Raw genomic sequence first — 19,637 nt, forward strand, 5'->3', positions numbered from 1 at the left:
TAGAAAGACCTGTTTGGGGTAGGTGAGATTGGGTTCTATAATCCCTCACCTGTGTGTTAGGCCCAGGGCTGACTGGGGCACAGGGAGAGCTGGGGTATCAGAGGGGTTTTGCTCAGTGTGACTGGTTTGTGACCTGTTTGGGAAGGTCTCCAGTCAGGGGCTGTAAGGAGTCCTGAGTTTGAGCAATTCGTCCTGAGCAGACGCCCTCAGCGGTGCCCAGACCCAGTCTGGTCTGTCACAGAGGAGTTGGTGTATTCTTGTGCCATCTCTTAAGAATAATTACTTGAGATATGTGTGTGCTTTTGTATCATCTCTTCTAACGAAAAATGCATTGGTGTTAGCTCTTACCTTAGTGTGCTATTTTGCCAAGGTATAGCCTACTCTGGCTCACAGTCTTTGGTTCATACTGTTATTTATGCCTAAGCTTCCAGCTAGACTTGCAGAATACAATACATTCAGGTAATATTTCCTTTATTTAATATGTATGTTATTTTTATATGCAACATATTTTGATAAATTAATTAAAAACAATTATATAATGCTCTTTTTGTGCATTTTAATTGAATTCTAATTGCAGCTTTACATAAATCATATAGTAAATAAGAAATGTGTTATTCACTGTTTTCTAACATAATGTCAAAAAGAAGAGCTGGATTATATGTAAAGTGATGTTATTGTTTACATAAATGTGTACAGATGTGTACTCTCCTGGTTAGCAGAGAAGTAATACATTTTAATGCAAAAGCCACATTTTAGTTACAAATAACCAAGTTTACTGCTTACCAACCACGAGAATCACTTTCTACTCTCTCTCTCTCAACTTGCAACAACACTGCAGCATTAAATGGGCTCTCAGTATTGGATTGCCCAGCCACAGACCTAAGGCAGGCATCATTCCTCAGGGCCTTGTGGAGCACTTACCTTTCTGTAGAAGAACTCTTCCAAATGCAGGAAATACCAATCCCCCAGGACAGGCTGCATAGCAGAGCGGCCCCCGTAGATTAACAGATACTTCTGGCCTACAAAGAAAACACACTCAGTTGAATAAAGGCACTAGATCATGAAGGGTGACACAGGTAATAGATGAATCTTCTGCCTGGACCACTTGTGTGGCTACTGTCACTGGTATTTGCCTAGTTTATTGATAAGAATATCATGCAAGACCGTATCAAATGCCTTACTAAAGTCTAAAAAAAAAACAGGACTATGTAGCACTTTAAAGACTAACAAGATGGTTTATTAGGTGAAGAGCTTTCGTGGGCCAGACCTACTTCCTCAGATCAAAAAGTGGATGAAAATGGTCACAACCATATATACCAAAGGATACAATTTTAAAAAATGAACACATATGAAAAGGACAAATCAAATTTCAGAACAGAAGGGGGATAGGGGGGGAGGTAAATGTCTGTGAGCTAATGATATTAGAGGTGATAATTGGGGAAGCTATCTTTGTAATGGGTAAGATAATTAGAGTCTTTATTCAAACTTAGGCGTAAAGTGTCGAATTTAAGCATGTGGTATACCTAGACTTACTAAAGTCTAGGTATACCACATCCACCGCTTGTCCCTTATCCACAAGACTCGTTATCCTATCAAAGAAAGCTATCAGATTGGTTTGACATGATTTGTTCTTTACAAATCCATGCTGGCTGTTCCCTATCACCTTGCCACATTCCAAGTGTTTACAGATGATTTCCTTAATTACTTGCTCCATTATCTTCCCTGGCACAGAAGTTAAACTAACTGGTCTGTAGTTTCCTGGGTTGTTCTTATTTCCCTTTTTATAAATGGGCACTCTATTTGCCCTTCTCCAGTCTTCTGGAATCTCTCCTGTCTCCCATGATTTTCCAAAGATGATAGCTAGCGGCTCAGATACCTCCTCTATCAGCTCCTTGAGTATTCTAGGATGCATTTCATCAGGCCCTGGTGACATGCAGGCATTTAACTTTTCTAGGTGATTTTTAACTTGTTCTTTTTTTATTTTATCTTCTAAACCTCCCCCCTTCCCACTAGCATTCACTATGTTAGGCATTCCTTCAGACTTCTCGGTGAAGACCGAAACAAAGAAGTCATTAAGCATCTCTGCCATTTCCAAGTTTCCTGTTACTGTTTCTCCCTCCTCACTGACCAGTGGGCCTACCCTCTCCTTGGTCTTCCTCTTGCTTCTAATGTATTTATAAAACTGCCAACTCTCCTCAGTTGTTTGATTCCCATGGGACCTTACCTATCCGCTCTCTCTACTAAGCCACGTAAAATTGCACGTGGAAAGTGCATTATATTTTTTGGAGAAATTGGAACATACAGTAGGAGAGGTAAAGAAATCATTTCTTGTTGATAACACGTCTATGTCTGGAAAATTTCAAGAAGTTGAATTATCTGGAATACCACAGGGAAAATTGGAATATCAGCAGGACAGAATTAAATTAATTAAAGCAGGTATAAAAGCAGTGCGTGACAGATTTTTGAACAATAATCATTGCGAAGTATCTGCTGCCTGCTCCATATTCGATACTGTTCTGTGGCCATCAGGTAGCGATTTAAGAAATTATGGTGATTCTGAGATTAAGATGCTCATTCGCCATTTTCATAATTTGATATCTAAAGATTCGCTTGAGAATATTACAGAAGCTATTCCTAATGAATGGTATGAAGTTAAAGTGTTATTTAAGCATTTGAAGCTAGAGGATATTCTAAAATCAACAGAATCACACAGAGAAAGATTTCCATTTTTTGTTAAGTTGATATCTATAATAGCAGTCCTTCCAACTTCAAAGGGTTTTTGCCTCATGAATTTAATTAAATCCAAAAACAGGTCCACGCTACAGAATTGCTACAGAATCAGGAGAGGGATAGCTCAGTGGTTTGAGCATTGGTCTGCTAAACCCAGGGTTGTGAGTTCAATCCTTGTGGAGGCCATTTGGGGCAAATATTTGTGAGGGATGGTATTTGGTCCTGCTGTAAAGGCAGGGGACTGGACTCAATGTCCTTTCAAGGTCCCTTCCAGTTCTAGGAAATAGGCAATCTCCATTAATTTAATTTAAAAGAATTCTAGTTTAGATAACCTCTTGACAGTATCAATTAACAGACTGACAACTGATTTGTTCCAACCAGAATGTGCTATTGATAAGTGGTATTTTTCAAGTAAAATGCATCATATAAAGGGCCATGCAAGTAGGAAAAATTAAAAATGTAAGCAGGGTTTGCCAAGCGGCGGCGAGCCCTGCTTGCCAGCCGTGCAGAAGCACACGCTGCACATGCACAGACCGCGCTAACCGCGCTGCCTGGCCCCATCGGGCTAAAATCTACTCGCCACAGGCAAGTAGATTGCTTGATTTGTCAAGCCCTGTAGTATGCATATTGTAAAAATTTAATACAATAAACTATATTATCAAAAACCAATGTTGTTTTACTAATTATTCTTATTAGGAATTTATGCCATTAAAACATTTTTTTTGTTGGGGGGGGGGGGGGAGTCCCTTTTTTTTTGTCTGGCGAGTAGGGTTTTACATAATTTGTTGAGCCCTGGGTATGTGGGTCCCATCTAAGGCTCCAGCACAGTTCAGGAACCCCAGGGCAGCAACTCTGGCCACAATCGAGTCCAGGTCTCCCAGGAGGATGACCCTCCGCACCAGGATGTGATTATTCCTCTTTACTCAGCTCTGGTGAGGCCACATCTGGAGTATTGTGTCTAGTTCTGGACCCCCAATTAGAGGAAGGATGTGGACGCACTGGAGAGGGTCCAGCGGAGGACAACCAAAATGATTAGAGGCCTAGAGCATATTACCTACAAGGAGAGGCTGAGGGAGTTGGGTCTATTTAGTCTTCAGAAGAGAAGAGTGAGGGGGGTTTTGATAGCAGCCTTCAACTTCCTGAAGGGAGGTTTCAAAGAGGCTGGAGAAAGGCTGTTCGCAGTAGTGATGGATGGCAGAACAAGGAGCAATGGTCTCAAGTTACAGTGGGGGAGGTCTAGGTTGGATATTAGGAAAAACTATTTCCCTAGGAGGATGGTGAGGCACTGGAATGGGTTACCTAGGGAGGGCGGTGGAATCTCCATCCCTAGAGGTGTTTAAGTCCCACCTTGACAAAGCCCTGACTGGGATGATTTAGTTGGGATTGGTCCTGCCTTGAGCAGGACATTGGACTCAATGACCTCCTGAGGTCTCTTCCAACCCTGTGATTCTAAGATTCTAAGATCGTGTCTCTGTCTGAAATACATGCTCTTGCTCAACTGATAGTGATTATGGGAGCTGGAGAAAGATGGCGATCTTGTTGACACTCACTAGGTGAAACTATATGGCCTGCATTATACAGGTCAGACAAAGTTACCATCATTATTCCTTCTAGACTAAAAAATGTATGAATAGGATAAGGCAGTCCCGTGTGTCTGGGAATTTCTATATGCCCAGATACTTGTAGACCCCATATCACCACAGCTAAGCATTCTCCCCACATCTCTGGCTGAGGAAATTCCCTTTTGGCCCTTTTACCTTGGCACGTCACTTCGGTTGTAGTATGTCTCCAACGCGATGAGGCTACGTCCTCAGCAGGCTGCGGGCTCACAAGTTCTACCACGGCACAGTCTGGGTCTGAGGCAGTCATAGATTCAGCAAACTTTAACCAAAGCATCCCCAAACCTGCATTTGTTGGGGACGTTCGCCCTCCCACTACCAGGGCATGGCTCTTTGAGACACACATCACAGTATGGAACAATCGTCCACCTGCAAAGAGAAAGAACACCAGGATTCAAATCAATACCCCTACAATAAGACTGAGGGTTACCAGACCAATTCCCTCTGCCCTTCTCCACAGAGCACTAATGGTACAGCACAAATGTCACCAGTCCCCTCCAGGTTACCCTATTATTATTATTATAGATCTCTACATGTACTCCACCGTAGAGGAAAACTTACTCCAGGTGTTACCAGGCTTTTCCATTCTAATGCTTCCAGCACGCCACTTGTCTTCATTTCTGATTAGGACATGGAGATCTCTCAGGCGGCAGTGCCGTCCATCTTGCTCTCCGAAGCCTCCAGTCGTGAGAACCACACATGGTTTGATAAGTACAGAGTGGTGGCCATACCGCCTCAGGCCAACATTTTCAGAGTGTATTGTGCACACAGATGCAGAGATGCTACCAGCAATTCTGAGAGGGTCATCAGCAGAGAAAGCTGCAATTTTAAGAGAATCACACTGAGGTTTGTTTGCAGTAATGCGCCAAACATGGTACACACAAGAAAAGACAAAAAGTGAAAGAATGCAAATTGTTTCACTTATCAAAGAGGTGCTTGATTACAGTGTATAAGTACCTTCACAAGGAGAAAATACCAAGTATTAAGGGGCTCCTCAATCTAGCAGAGAACACTGGAACAAGAACCGATTACTGGAAGCTAATCCCAGCCATATTCAAATAGAAATGAGACACAACTTTTTAATGGTGAGGATCAGCAGCCATTGGAATAAACTATCGAAGAGGTGGGGGATTCCTCATCTTCTATGATCTTCAAACTCAGACAGCCCCTTTCTGGAAGAGTCATTGTATGTGTAGGGAGGATACCCCATCATAGGCAGAATTATATGCTGTACCTGGAGGCAGGGATCAATTAAAAACCTATAAATGATGAAATTCAGCTGAGAGGGAGCAGGTTGAACCTTTATAAAGGGATGAAACTGAGAAAAGGTCTGTAGGGGAAAGAGCCTGCAGTCACCTTCTGGCAGAAGGGAGGATTTTTTTGTGACTACAGAGTCTGGCAAGAAGTCAAAGAGAAGAAATAATTAATAGTTACTCCCTGGGAGGAAGGATTTGGGGCTGAGTATTGCCAGCAGATCTAGAGAAGTGATTATTCCCCTTTATTCAGCACTGATGAGGCCACATCTGGAATATTATGTCCAGTTCTGGGCCTCCCGCTACAGAAAGGACGAGGACACATTGGAGAGGGTCCAGCGGAGGGCAACCAAAATGATTAGGGGGCTGGAGCACTTGACCTACGAGGAGAAGCACAGGGATTTGGTCTTATTTAGTCTGCAGAAGAGAAGAGTGAGGGGGAATTTGATGCAACCTCCAACTTCCTGAAGGGAGGTTCCAAAGAGGATGGAGAGAGGCTGTTCTCAGTGGTGACGGATGGCAGAACAAGGAACAATGACCTCAAGTTATAGTGGGGGAGGGCTAGGTTGGATATTAGGAAAAACTATTGCACTAGGAGGGCGGGGAAGCACTGGAATGGGTTCCCTAGGGAGGGGGTGGAATCTCCATCCCTAGAGGTTTTTAAGTTCCAGTTTGACAAAGCCCTGGCTGGGATGATTTAGTTGGGGTTGGTCCTGCTTTGGGCAAGGGACTAGACTTGATGACCTCCTGAGAGCCCTTCCAGCCCTAGGATTCTATGATTCTATGTGCCACTATATCTGAGATATCTGGGGAGTGGCCTACCAATCTAGGGGATCTGACTCCCTTGCATGCTTCCCTTCAAGGGAGCCAGGTTCTGGGGTTCTAAGCCCCACTCCCTAACCCACCTCATGGGAGCTGGAATCTGGGATGCTTTGTCTTTTGTAGAGGATACAAAAATTATATAAAATTACTCAAGTCAAAGGGAGACTGCGAAGAATTACGAAAGGGGCCCAGAAAAATTCAAAGTGGATAAATGAAAAATAATGCATATTGGAAAACATAATCCTGACAACACACAAAATAATTGGATCAAAATTAGCAGTCACCATTCAAATAAAAGATTTTAGAGTCATTGTGGTTAGTACTCTGAAAATATCTGTTCAATGTGTAACAGCAATCAACAAGGCTAATTGTGTTCAGAGGGGTAGCAGAGTTAGTCTGTAACAGGAAAAACTTAAAAAACAACAATAGACTAAGTAGTACCTTAAAGACTAACAAAACATGTAGCTGGTATCATGAGCTTTCATGGGTGCAACCCACTTCTTCAGATGACAGGTGTGTTAGACGTCCAGATCAAAGAATAAATAAAGGAAGGGAGGGGAAGAGGAAAAAAAGAGAAAAAAGGAGGGGGAAAGAAAAAGAAAAAAAGAGAGAGAGAGAGAGAGAGAGAGAGAGACTACATCTAGATTGCAAGCTTCTTTCAAAAGAAGATTTTCGGAAAAGATCTTCCAAAAGACGTCTTCCGAAAGAGTGCGTCCACACACAAAAGCGCATTGAAAAAGCCAGCTGCTTTTTCGAAAGAGAGCGTCCAGACTGATTGGACACTCTCTCGCATAAAAGGCCACCTGGAACCACTTCAGCCAGGGCTTTTAGGTCACCAGTTGCTTCCAAGTGCTGGTGCCAGAGCCTTGCAGAGACACACGCTTAAAGGGACCTCCTTAGACAGCCCTTTCTCTGCTTCTGCTGCCTGCTTGCTACCTCTTTGAGAGACAGCAAAGCTCTCGCAGTGCTTGCTGTAGTTGCCCCGCTTTTTTGGATACCACAGTTTTTCTCTTGGGGCCATGGAGCTGGAGCTGCCCCATGGCATGCGATGGCCCCACATGGCCATGCTGCAGTTTCTGCAGCACTTTGTACCGGCTGCCTTCCTCATCCTGACCATGCTCGACCCCGAGTTCATTCTGGGGACCCTCTCCCTGGGTGCAGGAGCTATACTCTGGTAACCACAGTGGAGAGGTGTTTTTGTTGGCTGGACACCAGTTCTGACCGGTGGAACTGGGCTGGTCATGGAGCGGTGGGATGACCAGCAGTGGCTCCAAAACTTCCATATGCAGAAGGCCACCTTTTTGGAGCAATGTGCCTGGCTCGCTCCTGCCCTCCGGAGACACGACACCCACCTGCAGCCTGCCATCCCCCTGGAGAAGTGGGTCACAGTCACCATCTGGAAGCTCACCACCCCAGACAGCTACTGGTCGGTGGGCAACCAGTTTGATGTGGGGAAGTCCACCGTTGGGGCCCTCCTCATGGAGGTAAGACACCCTGGGGCTAAAGTCCCTGCACAGCGGGGGGAGTCCTGGAAAAGGGGGACCCTCAGGAAAGTGGGGTTGGGGGCTGTGGGGGGTGGAGTGGGGGTGGGGGAAAGCCCTGTCCCCGGGGGGTTGTGCCATCCCGCCCTCACACAGCCCTGCTCCTGGGTGGGTGGCCTCATAGGGGATGGCTCCTGGCATATTTGGAGGAAGGGAGGAGAGGAGAGGAGAGGAGAGGAGAGGAGAGGAGAGGAGAGGAGAGGAGAGGAGAGGAGAGGAGAGGGGGGTGGGCACCTCCCACCTCCCAAGGGCTCAGGCACTCCCTCTCTCATTCTGTTTTGTGTCTTTGTTTGTCTCCTTCTTCAAGTTGTGAGGGCCATCAACTTGATCCTGCTGCGGAGGGTCATCCGCCTGGGAGACCTGGACTTGACTGTGGCCAGAGCTGCTGCCCTAGGGTTCCTGAATTGCGCTGGAGCCTTGGATGGGACCCACATACCGATCCGCAAACCTGAGCATCAAGCGGCCCAGTATATTAATAGGAAGGGTTACTTCTCCATGGTGCTGCAGGCCCTGGTCAACCATCGTGGACAGTTCACGGACATTTTTGTCGGGTGGTCGGGTAGGGCGCACGATGCCTGGATTTTTTGGAACTCGAGCCTCTGTGGCAAGCTGGAGGTGGGCACATTCTTCCCCCACCAGGACTTTGTGATTGGGGACGTGCAGATGCCACTAGCATTGTCAAGCTCACCAGCCACGTGGTTCTGTGTGCTGCGCCGGCTCTTCCGGGGTGTAACCATGGGTAGATTACATTGTTTGACGAACCCTGCTGATCTGCACACCTGAGCATCAAGTGGCCCAGTATATTAATAGGAAGGGTTACTTCTCCATGGTGCTGCAGGCCCTGGTCAACCATCATCGACAGTTCACGGACATTTTTCTCGGATGGTCGGGTAGGGCACATGATGTCCGGATTCTTTGGAACTCGAGCCTCTATGGCAATGCTCCTTCTTGGCTACAAGGGCACACTGTTGACTCATGTCCAGCTTCTCATCCACTGTAATCCCAAAGTTCTTTTCTACAGAACTGCTACTTAGCCAGTTGGTCCCCAGCCTGTAACAATGCTTGGGATTCTTCCGTCCCAAGTGCAGGACTCTACACTTGTCCTTGTTGAACCTCATCAGATTTCTTGTGGCCCAATCCTCCAATTTGTCTAAGTCACTCTGGACTCTATCCCTGCCCTCCACCATACCTACCTCTCCCCCTAGCTTAGTGTCATCTGCAAACGTGCTGAGGGTGCAATCCTTCCCCTCATCCAGGTCATTAATAAAGATGTTGAACAAAACCAGTCCCAGAACCGAACCATGGGGCACTCCGCTAGAAACCGACCGCCATCCTGACATCGAGCCGTTGATCACTACCCGCTGGGCCCGACCTCCCAGCCAGCTTTCTATCCATCTTACCGTCCATTTATCCAATCCACATTCCCTTAACTTGCTGGCAAGAATATTGTGGGAGAATATTGCTAAAGTCAAGGTATATCACATCCACTGACTTCCCCATATCCACAGAGCCAGTTACCTCATCATAGAAGCTAATCAGATTGGTCAGGCACGACTTGCCCTTCATGAATCCATGCTGACTATTCCTGATCACCTTCCCCTATTCCAAGAGCTTCAAAATGGATTCCTTGAGGATCCCCTCCATGATTTTTCCAGGGACCGAGGTAAGACTGACCGGCCTATAGTTCCGTGGATCATCCTTCTTTCCTTTCTTAAAGATGGGCACTACATTTGCCATTTTCCAATCACCCAGGACCTCTCCTGATCTCCATGACTTTTCAAAGATAATGGCCAAAGGCTCCTCAATGACATTTGCCAACTCCCTTAGTACCCTCGGATGTATTATGTCTGGACCCATGGATTTATCTATGTTTAGCTTTTCTAAATAGTTCCTATCCTGTTCTTTCCCCACCAAGGGCTGTCCACCTTCGTCCCATATTGCATCACTTAGTGCACGAGTCTGGGAGCTGACTTTGTCCATGAAGACAGAGGCAAGGAAAGCATTAAGTACTTCAGCTTTCCCTACATTATCTGTCACTAGGGTACCACCCTCATCCAGCAGGGGCCCCACACCTTCTCTGATCAACTTCTTCTTGCTAACATGCCTGGAGAAACCTTTCTTGTTATCCTTCACATCCCTTGAGAGTTGCAATTCCAATTGCGCTTTTGCCTTCCTGATAACTCCCCTGCATTCTTGAGCTATATATTTATATCCCTCCCTAGCCATCTGTCCAAGTTTACACTTTTTGTAAGCTCCCTTTTTGTGCTTAAGTTCACCCAGGATTTCCCCTGTAAGCCAATCCGGTCTCCTTCCATATTTGCTTCTCTTGCTACGCATTGGAATGATTTCTTTTATGCCTTCAATAAGGCTTCTTTAAAATACTGCCAGGTCTCCTGGGCTCCTTTCCCTTTCATGTTAGCATCCCAGGGGATTCTGCCCATCAGGACTGCTTTTCTGAAGTTCAAGGATTGCATTTTACTACTCTCTTTTCTTCCTTTGGTCAGGATCCTGAAATCTACCATCTCATGATCACTGCTGCCCAAGTTGTCCCCCACCTCTACTTCCCCTATTAGTTCCTCCCTGTTTGTGAGCAGCAGGTCAAGCTGCACACAGCCCCTGGTCAGATCCTGTAGCACTTGTGCCAAGAAGTTATCCCCAACATTCTCCAAAAACTTCCTAGACTGTCTGTGTACTGCCGTATTGGTCTCCCAACAGATGTCAGCGTGATTAAAGTCCCCAATGAGAACCAGGGCCTGCGATCTGGAAACTTCTCTCTGTTGTCCGAAGAAAGCCTCATCTACCTCATCCACCTGATTCGGCAGTCTGTGGCATACACCAACCACAACATCACTGCTGTTGCTTACACCTCTTAACTTGACCCATAGACTCTCAATGGCATTTTCACCCTCTATACACTGGAGTTCTGAGCAATTGTACTGCTCTCTTACATACAGTGCAACTACTCCTTGTCTCCCCTGCCTGTTCTTCTTGAACAGTTTATATCCTTCCATGACAGCGCTCCAGTCATGCAAGTCATCCCACCAAGTTTCTGTTATCTCAACCCAGGAAACTACATCCCACCAAGTCTCTGTTATCTCAACCCAGGAAACTACAGACCGGTCAGTTTAACGTCTGTCCCAGGGAAGATAATGGAGCAGGTAATTAAGGAAATCATATGCAAACACTTGGAAGGTAATAAAGTGATAGGGAATAGCCAGCATGGGTTTGTGAAGAACTAGTCACGCCAAACTAATCTGATAGCTTTCTTTGATAGGATAACGAGCCTTGTGGATAAGGGAGAAGTGGTGGATGTCATATACCTAGACTTTAGTAAGGCATTTGATACGGTCTCGCATGATATTCTTATTGATAAACTAGGCAAATATAACTTAGATAGGGCCACAATAAGGTGGGTGCATAATTGGCTGGATAACCGTAGTCAGAGAGTTGTTGTTAACGGTGCTAAATCCTGCTGGAAAGGGATAACAAGTGGAGTTCCTCAAGGGTCTATTTTGGGACCCGTACTGTTCAATATCTTCATCAATGATGTAGATATTGGGATAGAGAGTACGCTTATTAAGTTTGCAGATGATACCAAACTGGGTGGGGTTGCAACTTCTTTGGAGGATAGAGACATAATTCAAAATGACCTTAGCAAGTTAGAGAAATGGTCAGAGGTAAACAGGATGAAGTTTAATAAAGAGAAATGCAAAGTGCTCCACTTAGGAAGGAACAATCAGTTCCATACATACAAGATGGGAAGCGTCTGTCTAGGAAGGAGCATGGCAGAAAGGGATCTAGGGGTCATAGTGGACCACAAGTTGAATATGAGTCAACAGTGTGATGCTGTTGCAAAAAAAGCAAATATGATTCTAGGTTGTATCAACAGGTGTGTTGTAAGCAAAACTTGTGAAGTCATTCTGCCGCTCTACTCTGCACTAGTTAGGCCTCAGCTGGAGTACTGTGTCCAGTTCTGGGCGCCACATTTCAAGAAAGATGTGGAGAAATTGGAAAGGGTACAGAGAAGAGCGACAAGAATGATTAAAGGTCTAGAGAACATGACCTATGAAGCCAGGCTTCATGAACTGGGCTTGTTTAGTTTGAAAAAAAGAAGATTAAGGGGGGACATGATAGCGGTTCTCAAATATCTAAAAAGGTGTCACAAGGAGGAAGGAGAAAATTTGTTCCTCTTGGTTTCTGAGGACAGGACAAGGAGCTTAAATTGCAGCAGGGGAGGTTTAGATTGGACATTAGGAAAAAATTCCTAACTGTCAGGGTGGTCAAATATTGGAATAAATTGCCAAGGGAGGTGGTGGAATCTCCCTCTCTGGAGATATTTAAGAACAGGTTAGATAGACATCTGTCAGGGATGGTGTAGATGGAGCTTGGTCCTGCCTTGAGGGCGGGGGGCTGGACTCGATGACCTCTCGAGGTCCCTTCCAGTCCTATGATTCTATGATTCTATGATTCAATCAAATCGTAGTTCTTGGACTGGGCCAGGGCCTCCAATTCTTCCTGTTTGTTACCCAGGTTTCTTGCATTGGTGTACAAACACCTTAGATAACCAGTTGATCGCCCTACCCTCTGCATTTGAATCAGGGGTCCTCCTTTCTTGCTTGTTCCTCTTTGCATTTCTTCCCGGTATCCGACTTCCCCACTCCACTCAGGGTTTTGGTCACTGTCCCCCAACAAACCTAGTTTAAAGCCCTCCTCACTAGGTTTGCAAGCCTGCCCGCGAAGATGCTCCTTCCTCTCTTTGTTAGGTGGATCCCATCTCTTCCTAACAATCCTTGTGCCCGGAAGAAAGTCCCATGGTCGAAGAAACCAAAGCCCTCTCTGTGAAATCACCTGCGCAACCACGCATTTAATTCCTCAGTTCGATGATCCCTACCCACTCCTTTCCCTTCAAGAGGGAGGATGGACGAGAACACCTTCTGCGCTCTGAATTCTTTGATCCTTCTTCCCAACTCTACGTAATCCGCAGTAATCCGTTCAAGGTCATTCTTGGCTATATCGTTAGTTCCCACATGGAGAAGCAGGAAGGGGTAGCGATCCAAACGTTTGATCAGTTTGGTAAGCCTCTCAGTCACATCCTGAATTCAAGCTCCCAGTAAGCAGCACACCTCTCAAGATTCCAGGTCCGGACAGCACATTTATCCTTCTTAAACATGGGAGACCAGAACTGCACACAGTATTCCAAATGAGGTCTCACCAATGCCTTATATAACGGCACTAACACCTCCTTATGTCTACTATAAATACCTCGCCTAATGCATCCCAAAACCGTATTAGCCTTTTTCACGGCCATATTACATTGGCGGCTCATAGTCATCCTGTGATTAACCAGGACTCCGAGGTCCTTCTCCTCTTCCATTACTTCCAACTGATGTGTCCCCAGCTTATAACTAAAATTCTTGTTATTAATCCCTAAATGCATAACCTTACACTTCTCACTATTAAATTTCATCCTATTACTATCACTCCAATTTACAAGATCATCCAGATCTTCCTGTATGATATCCCGATCCTTTTCTGAATTGGCAATACCTCCCAATTTTGTGTCATCTGCAAACTTTATTAGCACACTCCCACTTTTAGTGCCGAGGTCAGTAATAAAAAGATTAAATAACAATGGTCCCAGAACTGATCCCTGAGGAACTCCAGTAGTAACCTCTCTCCAGCCTGACAGTTCATCTTTCAGTATGACTCGCTGTAGTCTCTCCTTTAACCAGTTCCTTATCCACCTCTCAATTTTCATATTGATCCCCATCTTTTCCAATTTAACCAATAATTCCCCATGTGGTACTGTATCAAATGCCTTACTGAAATCGAGGTAGATTAGATCCACTGCATTTCCTTTATCTAAAAAATCTGTTACTTTCTCAAAGAAGGCGATCAGGTTAGTTTGGCACGATCTACTTTTTGTAAAACCATGTTGTAATTTGTCCCAATTGCCATTAACCTCAATGTCCCTAACTACTTTCTCCTTCAAATTTTTTTCCAAGACCTTGCATACTACAGATGTCAAACTAACAGGCCTGTAGTTACCCAGGTCACTTTTTTCCCCTTCTTTAAAAATAGGAACTATATTAGCAATTCTCCAGTCAAATGGTACAACCCCTGAGTTTAGAGATTCATTAAAAAATTTTGCTAATGGACTTGCAATTTCATGTGCCAGTTCCTTTAATATTCTTGGATAAAGATTATCTGGGCCCCCTGTTTTATTCCCATTAAGATGTTCGAGTTTGGCTTCTACGTCGGATTTGGTAATATCTACCTCCATATCCTTATTCGCATTTGTTATGTTGCCATTATCCCTAAGCTCTTCATTAGCCTCATTAAAGACTGAAGCAAAGTATTTGTTTAGATATTAGGCCATGCTAGATTATCCTTAACCTCCACTCCGTCCTCAGTGATTAGCAGTCCCACTTCCTCTTTTTTTGTTTTTTTTCCTTATTTATATGGCTATAAAACCTTTTACTATTGGTTTTAATTCCCTTTGCAAAGTCCAACTCTACATGACTTTTAGCCTTTTTCACTTTGTCCCTACATGCTCTAACCTCAATAAGGCAGCTTTCTTTGCTGATCCCTCCCATCTTCCACTCTTTATATACTTTCTGCTTTTTCTTAATCACCTCCCTGAGATGCTTGCTCATCCAGCTTGGTCTAAAACACCTACCTATACATTTTTTCCTCTTTCTTGGGATACAGGCTTCTGATAGCTTCTGCAACTTTAACTTAAAATAATCCCCGGCCTCCTCCATTTTTAGATCCATAAATTCTTTAGTCCAATCCACTTCCCTAACTAATTTCCTTAATTTATTAAAATTAGCCCTTTTGAAATAAAAAAACCCTACTCTCAGATTTATTTTTGTTTATCCTTCCATTTAGTTTGAACTGAGCTAGCTCATGATCGCTCGAGCCAAGGTTGTCCCCTACAACCATTTCTTCTATGAGGTCCTCACTACTCACCAAAACCAAATTTAAAATGGCTTCCCCCTTTCTTGGTTCAACAACTACTCGATGAAGGAATTCATCAGCTATCACATCTAGGAAAATCTGAGCCCTATTATTATTACCAGTATTTGTTCTCCAGTCTATATCTGGAAAGTTGAAGTCTCCAATGATTACAGTTTCCATTAGTATTTACTTATTTAAAAACATTGAAGAGGTCTCTATCCATATCCAAATTAGATCCCGGTGGTCTATAGCAGACCCCAAGCACTATCCCATGGGAGGATCTAATAGTTTTCTTCCCCAATGTGATTTTTGCCCAGACAGACTCTGTCTTCTCCATTCCTTCACTTTTTAATTCTTTGCAATCTACCTCATCATTGATATACAATGCTACTCCACCATCTTTACCTTTATTTCTGTCTTTCCTAAACAGCACATAGCCTTCAATACCTGTACTCCTGTCATGCCTAATATTCCACCATATTTCTGTTATTCTTATAATATCTGGTTTCACTTCCTGGACCAGTAGCTCTAGTTCCTCCATTTTGTTACCTAAGCTCCTTGCATTGGTGTACAAACATCTTAATTTTTGCTGTTTCACCTCACTCACATTCTTTACCCCATTTGGCATGGACATTGTACCTCCAATATGATCTATTAGACTAGTATCCACTCTGCCCTTCCTCCTTATGTCCATTCTCCTACCCCTGGCTATATCTTTTCTTACTTCATTTTCCTCCCTCTCAATGCTAACATCCAGCGTAGAGATTACCTGGACATCTCCCAACAGTCTCCCCCAAAATCCTAGCTTAAAGCTCTCTTAATCAGTTGTGCCAGCCTCCATCCTAGAAGTCTGTTTCCTTCCCTACTTAGGTGAAGTCCATCCCTAGAGAACAGTCCTCTCTCCGTGAATGCCTCCCAGTGGCCGTACATCCCAAAGCCCTCCTGATAGCACCACTGCCTGAGCCACCTATTGAGCATCATAATCCTGTCACACCTTTGTTGCCCTTCTCTAGGAACAGGCAGAATCCCACTGAAGATCACCTGAGCCCCGATTTCCTTAAGCGTCTTCCCCAGCCTAGCATAGTCTCCCTTGATTCATTCCAGAGAGAATCTAGCGGTATCATTTTTTTAAAAATCATTTGTTCCTACATGAAGGATGATCAATGGATTCTTTCCCGCTCCCTTTAGGTTCCTCTTCAAACTTAGTTCCACATCCCGTATCTTAGCACCTGGCAAACAGCACACCCTTCTATTCTCTGGATCAGCTCTGGGTACAGGCCTGTCTATTCTTCTCAATAAGGAGTCCCCAATCATGTAGACCTGCCTTTTCCTGGTGACAGTGCGATTCTCTGGTCTGTCCCTTGTTTCCTCTGGCTGCAAGTTCTTTCCATTCCTATCTTCCCTTGTAATCTTCTTCAACCCATCCTGTATCCTCCTGATGCTCATTATTGGTGTTGTCTCCATCGACTCTTCCCCTTTATGTATGGGACTAACCACTCTTCTCTTCTTCCTTGCCTTTTCACCTTCAGTGGCCACCTGCTATATCCCTTCTCCATTCTCCAACTCCGCATACCTGTTCTTGAGCTCTATTTCTCTTTCACTGGCCCATCTTTTCCTCTGCCTGGTTCTCATAGTCACATGCTTCCACTGTCCATTTTCTTCGCCCAGCAGTACCCCCACAGAGGCCTTTGATCCTGCTTCAGTCTGCATGTCTCAGCTTTCCCCTTCAGCCACCTCATGCCTTTGCTCCATCATCTGCTCGAACCACCTTCTAAACTCGACCAAAGTTTCCACCTGCATCTCCAATCCTCAGATCTTTTCTCCCATCAGTTCTATTAGGTGGCACTTCATGCAAACAAAACTCCTTTCAGGTACCCCCTCCAGAATCATATACATACCACAGCTGCCACATCCACTCATTCTCATTATGTCCTCCACTGCTTGGGTCATGGCCATTGCTATCTCTGTATTAATCAGCCTTCTCACCTAAATCCTGTTTGTCCGGCAAACACAAAAACAAACCAAAACACCCCCCCCATGGCAAAAAACAAACCCTAAACGAGTCCCACAATCCAAACTACTCCCCTCACAAACTCCCTCTCAAACTCCCCTCTTTACAGCTCTGTTTTCTGGCTCCTGTGCCACTGCCTTTTGTTGCCCTTCCACGAGGTGTAATGGTAGTTCGAATTAGAGATCCTAATTCGAACTATCTACTCCGTGCCGCGTGTAGCCGCGGGCACGGAGTTCAGACTAAGGGGGATTTAAAAATGGCGGCGCCCGGGAAGATGCAAATGAAGCCCGGGATATTTAAATCCCGGGCTTCATTTGCAACTCCGGTTGCCCTCATTTGCCTACCTAGCTCGAACTACCGAGCTAGTGTAGACATACCCTTTATTAAGGAGTTGAGGCCACTCCCTACCAACCACAGCTCAGACTTACGGACAAAAGATTGATTAACAGTGGCTTATCAAGAAGTTGTGGGTAACACCCTCCATGTCTCCCATTCACACATTTGAAACTCACAAAGTATTCCCCACTCCATGTGTCTAATTTTACACATACAAATGATACATACAACAGAGTAAGATAAACAGAACCAGAGGATCATGACATGAAGATTGGTGGGTTACATGAAATAATTCGCTCAAAGCACCTTTGAGTTATGTAAATTCATGTCCATGGGGGGGGGGGGGGGGGGTCCATCACAATAGTTACCGGAAAGAATTTGTTTGAGGTTAGGGGGTTGTCTGTAGGCGAGGACTGGCCTTTCCCCCAAGGCCCCTGAGAGTGAGGGGTCATTTTCCAGGATAGGTTGTAAATTGTTGATGATATGTTGGAGGGGCTCCAAGACCTACCGGTAGATCCCAAGCTAGTGGTTGATGACCAAGGAAATAGAGCAAAGCAGAGAGGCCATGACATTTTGACAATGGGAGGCAGTAAAACCAGTTTGACTGGTTTTCTCTTTTGGGTTACAGAAGTGCTGTTGACATGCAAAAGTGAAAACCAGTCAAACTATTTTTTCTGCCTCCCATTGTCAAAATGTCAGGGCCTCAGAGAAGGGGCACAAAGGAGGCAGGGCAAGGGTATTTGGGTACGAGATAGATTGTGGATTGCATTTAAATTCAAAAAGTGATCTCATGCTTAAAATGGTTGGAGACCACAGGGGAGCTAGCAATGTGGCTAAGCACCCTACAGTGCATTGAGGGAAGGAAGAGCTGATCCCTGCACTTCTTGGGCTTCCCTCAGAGTTTTCCTACAGCATTCTCAGCTGCTGGGAGTGGCATGAATAGCTCTGTGAGCTCTCCCTGCTGAGGAATGTCAAAGACGCACAGCAGTGTCTCCAGTCTTCCCCCGGCAGCAGCAGTCTGCCTACTGCTATGTTTCTAGCAGGGCAGAATGGGAACAGTCCCATGATCTGCTCTTTTTCATTCGTTCCCCAACTAGAGCAGCTCACTCAGCTATCAGATACGGCTTGAAAGGGGAGGGGCGCTGTCAGATATAGGGAGGCTTGAAAGGGGAGGGGCGCATGCCTGCAGGCAGCAGAAACCACAAAACACTGAGCAGAGCCATCAGGGCAGGCATTGTGGGATAATGACAGAAGTTTTTGCAACAAAACAGAGTCCACACTGGCTCTTTGTTGACAATAAAGGGAGGGGAAAAAGCAAAAGTCTCTCCCAGAGGTGGAAGTTTTTTGTCACCAAAACTGGGTGTTTTTCCTGACAAAAGCTTCATTGCAGTGTAAAGGATTACATAACCCATAGTGCACTCACATCTTCAATTCGGCAGTTCTCATCCTCAATTCTCCTCATATCAAATAAGATACACAAGAATTCAAAAATGTATTGAGAAGACATTAAAATCATTAGGTACATAGAAGAGCTTCCATATGAGAACAGATTAAAAAGAGGTAACTGAGAGGAGATATAATAGGGGTAATAAAATCATGAATGGTGTGGAAATATTGAGTAGAGAAGTATTATTTATCCCTTCACATAACACTAGAACCAGGGGTCACCTAATGAAATTAATAGGCAGCAGATTTAAAACAAACACAACACAATCTGTGGAACTCATTGCCAGGGGACGTTTGAAGGCTGAAAGTGTAGTTGGCCAGAGCCGGCCTCTGACACCCCAGTCCCCCCACCTCATCTCTCTGCCCCAGATCACCACCTAAACCCTCTGCACTCCTCCTCCTCCTCTAGGTCACAACTTCATTACAGACCGTGCACTCCCTCCCACTTACAGCCCTCTTCTAGGCCAAAATGCTCTCCCCTCCCTGACCCTGCACCCTAAGCTCCTGCCCAGATCACAACCCACCTCTTCAGCTAAACACGCTCTCAGACCCCACATCCTCGCCTGCAACCCAAACCCTTACCCTGAGCTCCTTTCTGCACCCAGCCTCCCTCCCAGACCACACAACTCCTCCATAGAAAAGTGTGGCCCTTAACCACTTATCAAAATCAATGCTCCCCCCCATCAAAAAGTATTACCCACCCCTGTTCTAAGAGGTCCGAGACCATCTCCTGATCCACAGTCAGTACACAGAATGGATCAGGGTTTTAATGGATTTAATGGATCAGGGTATTAAGAGAGGATGTGATCTCTGGAACCCCTATCCCAATTATTGAAAAAGTTGGAAGATATGTGCTGAATCTTTTTGCAGTTCTCTACTTCAAAGAATGGTCTTAGAATCATGCAGATCAGGTCATCAG

General features: G+C 44.9%; 1 protein-coding gene across 4 annotated transcripts in view; it reads right to left on the reverse strand.

Moving 5' to 3' along the window:
* Positions 1-19,637, reverse strand: part of LCMT2 (leucine carboxyl methyltransferase 2) — a 70,529-nt gene that overhangs the window by 8,334 nt on the left and 42,558 nt on the right. For all 4 annotated transcript variants that reach the window (XM_075917313.1, XM_075917309.1, XM_075917312.1 and 1 more), the window contains exons 9-11: positions 4,911-5,168; positions 4,488-4,718; positions 922-1,019 (exon numbers count right to left, since the gene is read on the reverse strand). In XM_075917313.1, the coding sequence (XP_075773428.1) occupies positions 922-1,019; positions 4,488-4,718; positions 4,911-5,168 (587 nt within the window). The remainder of the gene's footprint in view (positions 1-921; positions 1,020-4,487; positions 4,719-4,910; positions 5,169-19,637) is intronic.

Source organism: Pelodiscus sinensis, unplaced genomic scaffold (genome assembly GCF_049634645.1).
Source record: "Pelodiscus sinensis isolate JC-2024 unplaced genomic scaffold, ASM4963464v1 ctg95, whole genome shotgun sequence".
NCBI lineage: Eukaryota > Metazoa > Chordata > Testudines > Trionychidae > Pelodiscus > Pelodiscus sinensis.